The sequence below is a fragment of the Theobroma umbraticum genome, unplaced genomic scaffold (genome assembly GCF_002168275.2).
Source record: "Theobroma umbraticum cultivar Fairchild unplaced genomic scaffold, ASM216827v3 scaffold_34.0, whole genome shotgun sequence".
Classification (NCBI taxonomy): domain Eukaryota; kingdom Viridiplantae; phylum Streptophyta; class Magnoliopsida; order Malvales; family Malvaceae; genus Theobroma; species Theobroma umbraticum.
The window spans coordinates 1,013,278-1,023,555 of NW_018397275.1; the positions used below are offsets into that span (position 1 = coordinate 1,013,278).

The 10,278-nt window shown below is 34.5% G+C and overlaps 1 protein-coding gene and 1 long non-coding RNA gene across 2 annotated transcripts; one reads left to right on the forward strand and one right to left on the reverse strand.

Moving 5' to 3' along the window:
• The first annotated feature begins 1,697 nt into the window (after positions 1–1,697).
• Positions 1,698–2,309, forward strand: LOC149526386 (uncharacterized). Its single transcript, XR_016352054.1, has 2 exons — positions 1,698–1,968; positions 2,052–2,309. It is a non-coding gene; the product is annotated as an uncharacterized LOC149526386 (long non-coding RNA).
• A 134-nt stretch (positions 2,310–2,443) lies between these two features.
• LOC110427408 (P-loop containing nucleoside triphosphate hydrolases superfamily protein) lies at positions 2,444–6,489 on the reverse strand. Its single transcript, XM_021442917.2, has 12 exons — positions 6,204–6,489; positions 5,026–5,411; positions 4,758–4,837; positions 4,585–4,636; positions 4,455–4,496; positions 4,255–4,333; positions 4,142–4,173; positions 3,989–4,057; positions 3,766–3,840; positions 3,074–3,190; positions 2,916–2,966; positions 2,444–2,809 (listed from the first exon to the last, which is right to left on the reverse strand). The coding sequence occupies exons 1-12, from the start codon at positions 6,424–6,426 to the stop codon at positions 2,666–2,668; spliced, it is 1,350 nt and encodes a 449-aa protein (XP_021298592.1). The 5' UTR covers positions 6,427–6,489; the 3' UTR covers positions 2,444–2,665.
• Positions 6,490–10,278: the final 3,789 nt, after the last annotated feature.

The window sequence follows — 10,278 nt, forward strand, 5'->3', positions numbered from 1 at the left end:
AAAGGGACTATAGTGATTAGTAAGCTTTAACACCTAATTAAGATATTTTTATAAGTGGGCAATTTTGACCTTTTGTAGTTCCTGTTAACGGCGTTTAGACTTCTGAGGCGGACTATCCATTTCTAATACTAATGGACTTTTGTGAAATTATGCTTAAAAGTTAGAGAGGTAAGGGTATTTTACTCTAAAAAATATCTATAGGCATTTTTTAAAGCGTATTTATAAAAAAATAATTAATACTATTTTTTTTTGAAGATTTAAGTTTAATATATATAAAATGGTTCTTGAAATTCAGCTGATTCCCCTTCTCAAGCATTCTCACCAGATGAAGCAATACAAAGGATTTTGCGGTATCCGCTGGAAGCCTAGTGATTCAGTGATTCTAATCATTCAGGGGTCGTATTAGGTTCCTTACCATTTTCACGTATGTTATTAGAGACAACCATAGCTATGACACACAGTTTTGGGTGATGAAGAGGGAAGAGGGTCGGTTCAGACATTGGATGGTTTTGAAGGTGCGGGCTGGGACCGGGGGTGTGACGAGCAGAAATGAGAAGTTGATGTGACCTCCAGGTTATATATATGAATGTTAGGTGGTTGAGATAGCTGGCCCGAGGAGCTTATCAGTTAGACCAACAAGCAGATACAGTTGTGTGTGTATGTGTGCCTTTGCCATCTTAGTTATAGGCAGCACCTGCATGCCTCATCATGACCACCTCAAAAAAGGAAAAATGAGAAACAAAAATCTTCATATTGCATAGTTTCCATAATGAAATAAAGCATCATGGTCAAAAGTCTTGAAATCCCCCTCTCTTTTTTTGGAAGAATTTAATCAACCCAAGTTTCACGTTGACCTGACTGACGACCCTTTCGGTCCTATGGTTGGATGGGTTCCAAAATCTTATCTGAATTTTGGTTGCTTTTATTTGTGGTGAGCTCTTCTCTTCAAACATAAGTGAAGTACCAGCATAAAATGAGGCATTGTCAACCAGAAAAATGTTTGATTCATATCAATGACAGCTTGATTTGAGGCAGTGGGCCATTCTTCAAATCAGGATAGAGGTTATTGATTCCTATGTATTGGATACATTTGAAGCCAAATATTTTCAGGTGAATCAAGAACTTGTGATCTCTTTTCAACTTGAGAAAATGGTAAGCTTCAAGAAAGCTTGCTAATTTCTCGAACATTCACCAGATGTTAATTTACTGAGATGGATGGATGAGACAATTTAAACAATGTAAAAACTCCCTTACATAGACAGTTTCAGGCAGCTAACTTTTACTGCAGATCTGGCTCTATTGCTCAATTAAGAGTTAAATCTGATGGTTAATCCCCAAGTTATTGGCCTTCGAACCACCGCCTTGATGTGCTTATGACTAGCACTTCAAGTTATTGTATCAGCGGTGGCTCACAGTTGTCCGGCTGAAAAGGTGGATACAATTTAATGGGTTTTGCTATTAAAGCAGGAAATGAGTAAACTCCAGTAAAACTGAATTGAAAGTAAAAACAGACAGGTCAGAAAAGTTTTAACTAATCACATTTAGTTGAAAGTTGTCTCAGGAAGTAGCCCAAGAATGTAGCCAAAATTAAATGAATGAAGGATCGTTACAGATTCCTGCTTTATCGAGACATTAAAAGCTGCCATGTGGCTGGTTTAACAAGCATGGTTTTTTCGTGGTTGAAGAGGCATGGAGTTGAGTTGCCTCTAGCCTCTTTCCTACTGTCTTCTAACCACCCTAATTAATGAAGGCAGACAGACAAAGGAACCTTTCTTAAGAGATACCATTAAGGGTATCCCTTCCCCTATAAAATTTAACGGGGAACTATTTTCTTATCACGTTCATCAAATTTGTATGAAATTAATAGTCATACAAAGAGGGAAAAATGGATGCACCACCACAGCAACAGATTTCATACTACGATCACGTTAAAAAAGGCCATGACGACAAGGGCTTCCTCTATGCCTGGTTTGTATATCGTTATTTTTGTTTGTTTTTGGTGTGTTTTTTGCACCTGTAAACTTCAACTTGATTGTGTTAATTTGTTGCAGTTTGTTTGCGCTTTGTTGCTGCTGTTGCTGCCATGAAGCATGCGAATGCTGCGTGGAAAATACCTGCTGTTGCTGTCCCAGAATTACTTGATGGAAACTATCAATTCAGAGAAGCAATCACCCCAACAAATTTATCCTCTACTAGCTTTTATCTGTTAGCCTTCATATTGCTTCGTTTGCATTATTATTTTGCTTTCATCTTTGCAAATTGTTAATGATGATGTGATCTTCAATGCATGCTCTTTGGTTCCTTGTCAATGCCTGCATAATAATAATAATAATAATATACTCCAAATATTTAATTTTCGCTGATAATTTTCTTCGTTTTAAATGGGTTTTGTTTGGGGAGAAGAGAGAAGAGTAGGAAATAGGGTGGGGAATAGAGTTGGGAATTTTCACCACATTTCTTGATTGAAATGCATGTCACAATTATCAGAATTTGTGACACAAACTTAATTTCATTGAAGACACCTGTACTATGTTACATTTACAATATGAATACATTGCAAAATATTGATGATAAAATTTACAAGTAATTACACCTCACAACACATCTTCTCCAAGAAACCAAAATTGGATTTGAAACTTGTATTCGACCAAAAAAAAAAATTGATTTAGTCACATAGGATGGGATTCCTCCCTTCATCAATCTCAATTAGGAGAAGACGCTTTGGATCTGATCCGCTTGGTCCTTCAGAATATAGGGTAGGAAGGTAAGCTTTGTATGCAGGCAGGTACCTTGAAACAAAATCTTTCACCTGTGCATATTACCAGACACTTCGAATCAGAAATTTTTAAAATGATAAAAAAATGACGGATGCTTTGCTAAATGTGATTCGTTATAGAACAAATGTGTATATGCACCTCCTCATCAGACATTCCAGGTTTCCCTGCCTCCCTCATGGCAATCTCAGCCTGCCGAAAATCATTTACAACAGTAATGATGAGAATACTCCATGAACAGAGGATGTTCCCAGGGTATGGTTATAGGTTGACCAGAGTACTTAAAAATAAGAACCAACCTGCAGACGCCATTGGTAGACACAACTTGGGTCCTGAATTTTGATAACAATCCATACCTTAATGAACTTGTCCCATGCATTATAATATGCTTCAAGATTTTTATTTACCATCTCCAGCTGTAAAATCAACAACAGCTTGATCTATAGCTTTCTTATCAAAATGACAAACAAATAAATGGCTTAAATAGCAAAACAGCTCTTGAATTATAGTCATTTCAACTAAGCCTTTAATATTTTATTGTACTCAAGTGAGCCCTTAATCTTTTATTTAAATCCAAACAAGCCCTTAACCGTAATGAAAAATTAATTGCCATCACAACTAATGTCAGCTGACTTCAGTTGACGTGGCTTATTACAAAGGCAGCTGAAGTGGTCAGCCCTTTGGCGACATTAGTTGCCATAAGACCACATCAACTGCCACGTAGTCACCTCAGCTTGTCAGATCATATGCCACATGGACATAAAATACTCGTTGGCATTGGTTTAACAACAATTAATTTTTCGTTAGAGTTAAGGGCTTTTTTTAAATGTAAATCAAAGTTTATGGGCTTGTTCAGGTTCAATTAAAGGTGAGAGGTTTAGTTGAAGAAATGACCATAGTATAGGAGCCTTTCTACTATGTGCACCTAAATAAATACTAAACATGCAGCAGTAACATCCATAAGTGCCCCTGCAGACTCTAGGGATCTAACCTGTGGATCAACATCTTTAACATTTTCAGTAGGAAGGGGTTTGAAGCCAAGCATCCAGCCTTCAAACAGAACAACCTAATGACCACCCAAATCACATGAGTAAACGAAAGGGGGAAGAAGGAATAAAAAGCATTAGATTAAAACGATGTCTTCCTTTTTCAACAATCTAAATCCAAACAGATTGCACCCAACCTTCCCCAGCTCTAGCTGAAGATTCTCTTACCGTTAGGGGCCCTTCAACTTCAGGCCATACCGAAGGATCAGCTCTGTCACCCCTCCCATTATATGCAGACTGGAAAACACAACATTATTCATAAGCAAAATTGAACAAAAAGGTCGACTGCAAAACAAGTAAAATTGTTAATATTGTGCTTACTTTATCATATCGAGGAAGCTTCATCTTCATACCTGTATAACTCAAACAAAGTCAAAAGAAAGAGACGGACAAAAAGAGAACCATGCCAAGGAAAGATGAGTGAAAAAGAACACCTTCTTTAGTTAAATTGCTTAGAGCTGTCAGTGTTTCAACAGAGAATGGAAGATCGTGGCTTCCAGCATTTCCACGCAACTGAAATAAGAAGATTTAAAAGAAGAAAAGAAAAACCTTATGAGTTCTTGGGTGAGTGAGTAACAAATCACTGCTCTGTTAAGTTGGAAAATAAAAAATCGATAAAGAAATCAATAGCCACCTCTAAAAGTGCATTTCCAGGGTTTTCTTCTCTCAATTTGGCCTATAATCAATGTATACCTTGTGTCATAAAATGATAAAAGAAAAACTGAAGAAACTTTAGCAAGTTCCAAAAAGTCCATAATTATTACCTGACCCTCTGCTGTCAAATAGAAATCATCTATGGATAATGTTGCAGACTTCCTGCGATTAAGGTTCATATCAGTAACTTCAGTTGTTTCCACTTTCTGAATTTGTATTATTAATGAGTCAAATGAGATATGAATGACTTCCATTTATTAAATTCCATTGCTCTTCTAGCTACCTGCCAGTGATCCTAAAAAGATAATCAAGAGCAAAGACAAGTGTTGTCTTTCCACAACCCTGTGGTGCACTGAAACCAATCTGCATCACATAAAGAAGTGCGACAAGATCAAAAAAATAGTCAAGTAATTTGCACCAACTGCACCGGCCTTCAGCAATAAGAAACTTGTAGTATATGCTAATGGAAAGAAATCCCAAATAGTACTGAATTTGAAGACGAAAAGAGAATACAAACACACACGAAAATCATTTGAGAAATTTATCCATACCACTAAAGGAGGTATCTCTTCCCCATCTTTAAACTTGGACGAGTGCTGTGATATCTGTTCTTCACACCATTCAAAGACTGGTATGTAGTAGTGATAAAACCTTGCTTTCTGAGGAATAGTAAGGTAAAGTTCATTGAGCTGGAACAGTCGACAAAGCTTTGACCCATAAAACAACCACTTGTCAATTGACTCAGCAATCTTTTCTGGGGTCAGTCCCACTTTATCCATTAGAGGACCAGAGCATATGAATTCATAAAGGTCCAGTACAGAAGACACTTCTGCACGTTTTGTGGGAAAAACTGAATATATTGGACCCCGCCTCAATCCACTGACAATGCTAGCATCATGATGCATGGAATTGTCTTGCAACCATGAATATTTACTGCCTGCAGGAAGAATTACTTTAAATAAATAAAAAAAGCAATTGAGCAGAACTGAAATCTTTACGAATAGGTAAGCAGGAACTAGCTATACAAAGAAACCAAACTCAACAGTGTCATTGTCTACTAAAATTCATTCAACTATGTAAATTATTGAAATGCTAAAGCTATAACTCATTTCAGCATAACAATTAGACAACTCCAAGCACATAGTATTTCTATGTACATCCAATGTAATTGATTTATGTGTCTATTAAAATTTCCTACTTTGTCTCCTATGGACAGAACAACCATTTCTTGAATTTGAAGTGATCAGTAATTAACTTAGCGAATTGAGCATTTAAAAGGAGAGAATCTCTTAGCTTGAGTAAATTAGCAGGGAGACTATAAAAAGAAGAAAACATATCCTTTTCACATATCCATTATTAATAAAATTTCAGTAGATTGGATTTATATAAAACCTAACTCAAAACTTAAACCTTGGTGCTCAATTTTTTTCCTACTTTTTCCGAAACCATCATTAAACAAACATTGAAAGATTAAATTCTGAGTCAAGCTTTCAAATTATTTTGAATACCCATTAAGAAAAAATAGAGTAAGGTTTTAAAAGCTTCAATTTCATTTTTTTTTTCTCTTATCTGTCTTATCCAAAACTTTTCCGATTGCTATCAGACAGAGAACAATAGAAGCAGGTAAAAAAAAATATAAACCACAAGAAATAACTTAAATAAAAGAATAGATAAACAACAATAAATAGATAAAAATTGATTGTAGATGTCAAAAAAGAGAGAAAAATACCTGAAGTCGAGAAATTGGTTGATGGCATATTTGATTTGGCTAGTGTAGAAAGAGAAGAGAACGCAGGGGAAGGATGATAACTTAACAAGGAGGACGAGGACTTAGCCTTATGGATAGTTTTAGCATTATTATAAACATTTTGGTTTTGATAATGGCAAATGTTAATATTATAATAATGCAAGCTGGTGGCTTGCCATGGCGTTAGCATAGTGAAAGCCGCCATTTTTCTCTCTCTGGGGAGAGATGGAGAGTGGGTGCACGAAAGATAAGCTATTGGGTCGCGTCGGTTAAGGCTAGCGCTTTTGTAGTTTTCTTTTTGCTCTTTAAAATAAAAACCAAAAAACTAAAACAACCATATACCATTTGTGTTCTATTGGTTTTTTTCCCCTTTTAAGCACGCAATGCAAGGTGAAGTCAACTTTCCTTTCACTAAATATTTTTTTTTCCCTTTTAACAATTAATGAGTCAAATATTCAAGTGTATTTTATCAAAAAATTTTAAAAATAATTAAAATAATATACTAAAAGACTAAATATATAAATAAATCCTTAAATTATATAAAAAAAATCAATTGAATCTAAATTCATATTCTTTTATTTGGTTTAGTTAAACTCTCTAAGTTTTTATTTTGTATCAAATAAATTCATTTCACTAATTGTTCACTATTGATCAATGGCACAATTGGTAATTTTATGCCATATCATCTGTTACATGACACGTTGACGTGTTATTTTAGTAACATCAATCTCACGTAGTAATTGATGTGGCAATAAAACTTGTCACTTAAGAATTGTGTGTTTATCTTTCTACCTTACCACGTGTCTAAAAATATTTTCCTTAGAGATTTGAAAAAAAAAAACATAAAAAGCATTAAACTAAGTCTATATTATTATCATATATGCTTCTTAACCTTGATTTAAGGGTTTTAACAAAATTTAGTAAATTATCCAAAACAAAAACCAAATGGTCCTTGTACTTAAGTGTTTTCTTCAATTTAGTCCCCTTATACAAAATCAGGACAATTTAGTCTCTTAGTTTTGTGAATTGCTTCAATTTAGTCTCATTAGCCATTACAGTGCTAGCATGATGATGAAGTAGCACCAGATGTTGAGTCAACATTGTAACGATTGGTTAAGGTTGCTAATGTGGCAAGCCATGTCAGCATGTCAAGGTGATGTTAGTCTCTTAGGTTTGTGAATTGCTTCAATTTAGTCTCTCTAACATTTTGAGTCCAAATTAACCATTACGATGCTGACATGACATTAACGTAGCACCAGATGCTATAAGTTTGAGTTGCCACGTGGCAAGTTAGGAGGCTACCACGTTTGTCTCTTATTCTTTAAAATATGATGTGCTCTTATTGAGATTCAAACCCTAGACTTCTAGCACACCAAGGTCTTTACCACCATGCTTAAACCCTTGCTTTTAATTACTTTTTACTTTTGAATCTTTTTTTCTCGTTTTTCTTTTTTTTTCTTTTTTTCAAAACCATATTATTTTGGAGCCTTCTTACACTCTCTAAAGCCCTAGCTATAAAAGCATCTTTTTCTTTTTTTTTTTGTTCCTTTCTCTCTTTACCTCTAGGAGATGGTTGGAGGAAAAAGAGAAAAAAAGAGGAAAAAATAAGAAAGAAAAAAAGATAAGAAAAGAACAAAGAAACAAAAGCAAGAAACATTTAAAAGCAAGGGCTTAAGCATGATGGTAAAGTAACGACCTTGGTATGCTGGCTAGAGGTCTTGAGTTCGAATCTTAAGAAGAGCACATCATGTTTTGGAAAAGAAAATAGTGACGTGGTAGCCTCTAAAGGTGCCACATGCCAACCTCAACCTAAAGAGTGACGTGGCATTGGCATGCCAACATGTTAAGGTGACGTGGTAGTGCCATGTCACGACCAAAATCTGGAACATGACTGATGCAAAAGTATTTATGGGAGTTACTTTCTTAACTCATGCAAGCCTAATATAATAAGTGAACCACATACTCATAAATGCCTAATGGGACTCATCACCATGGAATCACTTGAAACAAGTATAAACATGAATATATTATATAAAAAAAATATAATATCAATCCAGCACACTCATGTGCCCATAATGCGAAAGCAACATATATAACAAAATTAACATACAGGCCATCTTGTGACAAATACAATCCATTAGCCAACTCATGCTAGACATCCATAATATCATTTAATACGTGATATAAACAAGTCATAATCCATAATAGTCAAATATAAAAGACTAGACCAAACTAAAACCCAGTGGAGTATGACTCGAAGTAAAAGGTCAATGCCTACTAAATGCCATATGACTACCTACCAAAACTGATTGAAGAAATGGCTCCCTCCAAAGGACAACAAGCCAAGCAATCTACTAATCTAAATAATAAGGGCACTTACATGTGTGAGTTATAAATAACTCCATGAATAGATATGATGAGGGAAAACAAACTAATAAGGAAGAGTATTTAACAAAATACACTTTCAGAAATATGCAAATAAACATTTATTAAATGTTTTGCATAACCCGCCTTATCAAGCATAACTATGAATCCGCACCCGCCTTTCCAAGCAAAAACAAAAATCAATCTTGCTTAACCAAGCAATTCGAATATCCACATGGTCTCCAAGTCCGTTATCTTCCAAACTAATCATAGACTAAATAATCCCATAGTTCCCAAGTCTGTTGTCTTTCAAACGACTCAAGAAACATCTATGTACCGTAACTTTATGTCCTATATCTTTTAAACAATGCAAGGATAAATGAAATATTTTTACAAAACAAAGTTTGTAAAATAGTTCATAAGAATTTAAAATAACATTGGATGTTTGAAAACCAATTCAAGAAGTTTGGTTAAAAGAGTTAAACAATCAGTTTAAAAGCGTTTGAAACATAAATTGAGGTTTTCACGGATTTTGTTCTAAAACAAATTCATTTTCCATTTTAGAAAACCTTTTGAAAATTTTCAAGTTTCAAAATAAGCTTGAGTTATTAATACATTGGAGCAATGTATTGATAAATGGGCATTAGTCCGATGTATCAATATATTGTCCCATCTATTTATACGTTGCTCCAATGTATCAATAGATTTACAGCAGAATTTAATCCTTCGATTTTGGGTTTTTTCTATTGATACTTCAATACCATGTATCAATAGATTTGGCATAGACGATTTTTTCAGCCTAGCACTCATCATTAGAATCTTATCCAAGACTATATTTCATCAATAGTCAAATAATCATCATTCAATCATCAAATGGCAACATCCATGATACGTATTCAATATATCAAACAATATTTGTAGTCTAAATCTAACACATTAAACATCAAAACAATCAAATCATGGAGCACTAACTTAAAGACAACGAAATCACCAAGTGTTGTCACATTTGTTAGAATAGTCCATTGCTAATAGCCAACAACCATTCATAAGAAAGGTAAAACTCTTTTAGCTACCAATATCCAGCAAGTCTCGAAAAATTTCCTTTACCGGCTCAAGTTGTAACTCATTGTGCACAATGGCTAGTGAATACCTATGCTAGCTGCTAGTCCTTTTCCTAATAGGATTCACTAATCACAATACAACAATTCAATATTCAAATTCAATCAAATAAAGGGGTGAGTCCAATCACCAACATATCAAGAGGTTGAGTCATAATATAATCGGGGTCAATCAACCATATCAACAACTATGAGTTAAATATCCATAAATACCATAGACTCACTAAGGAAAAGTCTTTTCTCAGATTAACATTTAAAACCATCAATCATACATCAATCATAGATAAATGTGATGTTTACGATGACAAAAAACTTTGAAAAGCTTGTTCCTCATGCTCAAAACTAATACATAGTAGACTATATATACTCAGCCTATAATTTTCATCTAAACATATTTGTAAACCTTTGTTCATAACACAAATACATTGAAATTCATTCATATGCAAAGTTGTAGAATAAGATGCTTAATTATACTAAAATAATTAAAAACGCCACATCTACGCACCTTAAAGAAGCGTGCCTTGCTTTCTAACACCTTTCATTGAACATTAGGTTCTCTAAAAATTCAAACTTTC

Coding starts and splice junctions, on each gene's coding strand:
- LOC110427408 (XM_021442917.2), bottom strand. CDS start 6,426: ATGGCGGCTTTCACTATGCTAACGCCATGGCAAGCCACCAGCTTGCAT. Junction 4,334..4,454: donor CTGGAAATGCACTTTTAGAG/GTGGCTATTGAT, acceptor TTCTTATTTCAG/TTGCGTGGAAATGCTGGAAG. Junction 4,058..4,141: donor AGCTTCCTCGATATGATAAA/GTAAGCACAATA, acceptor TGTGTTTTCCAG/TCTGCATATAATGGGAGGGG.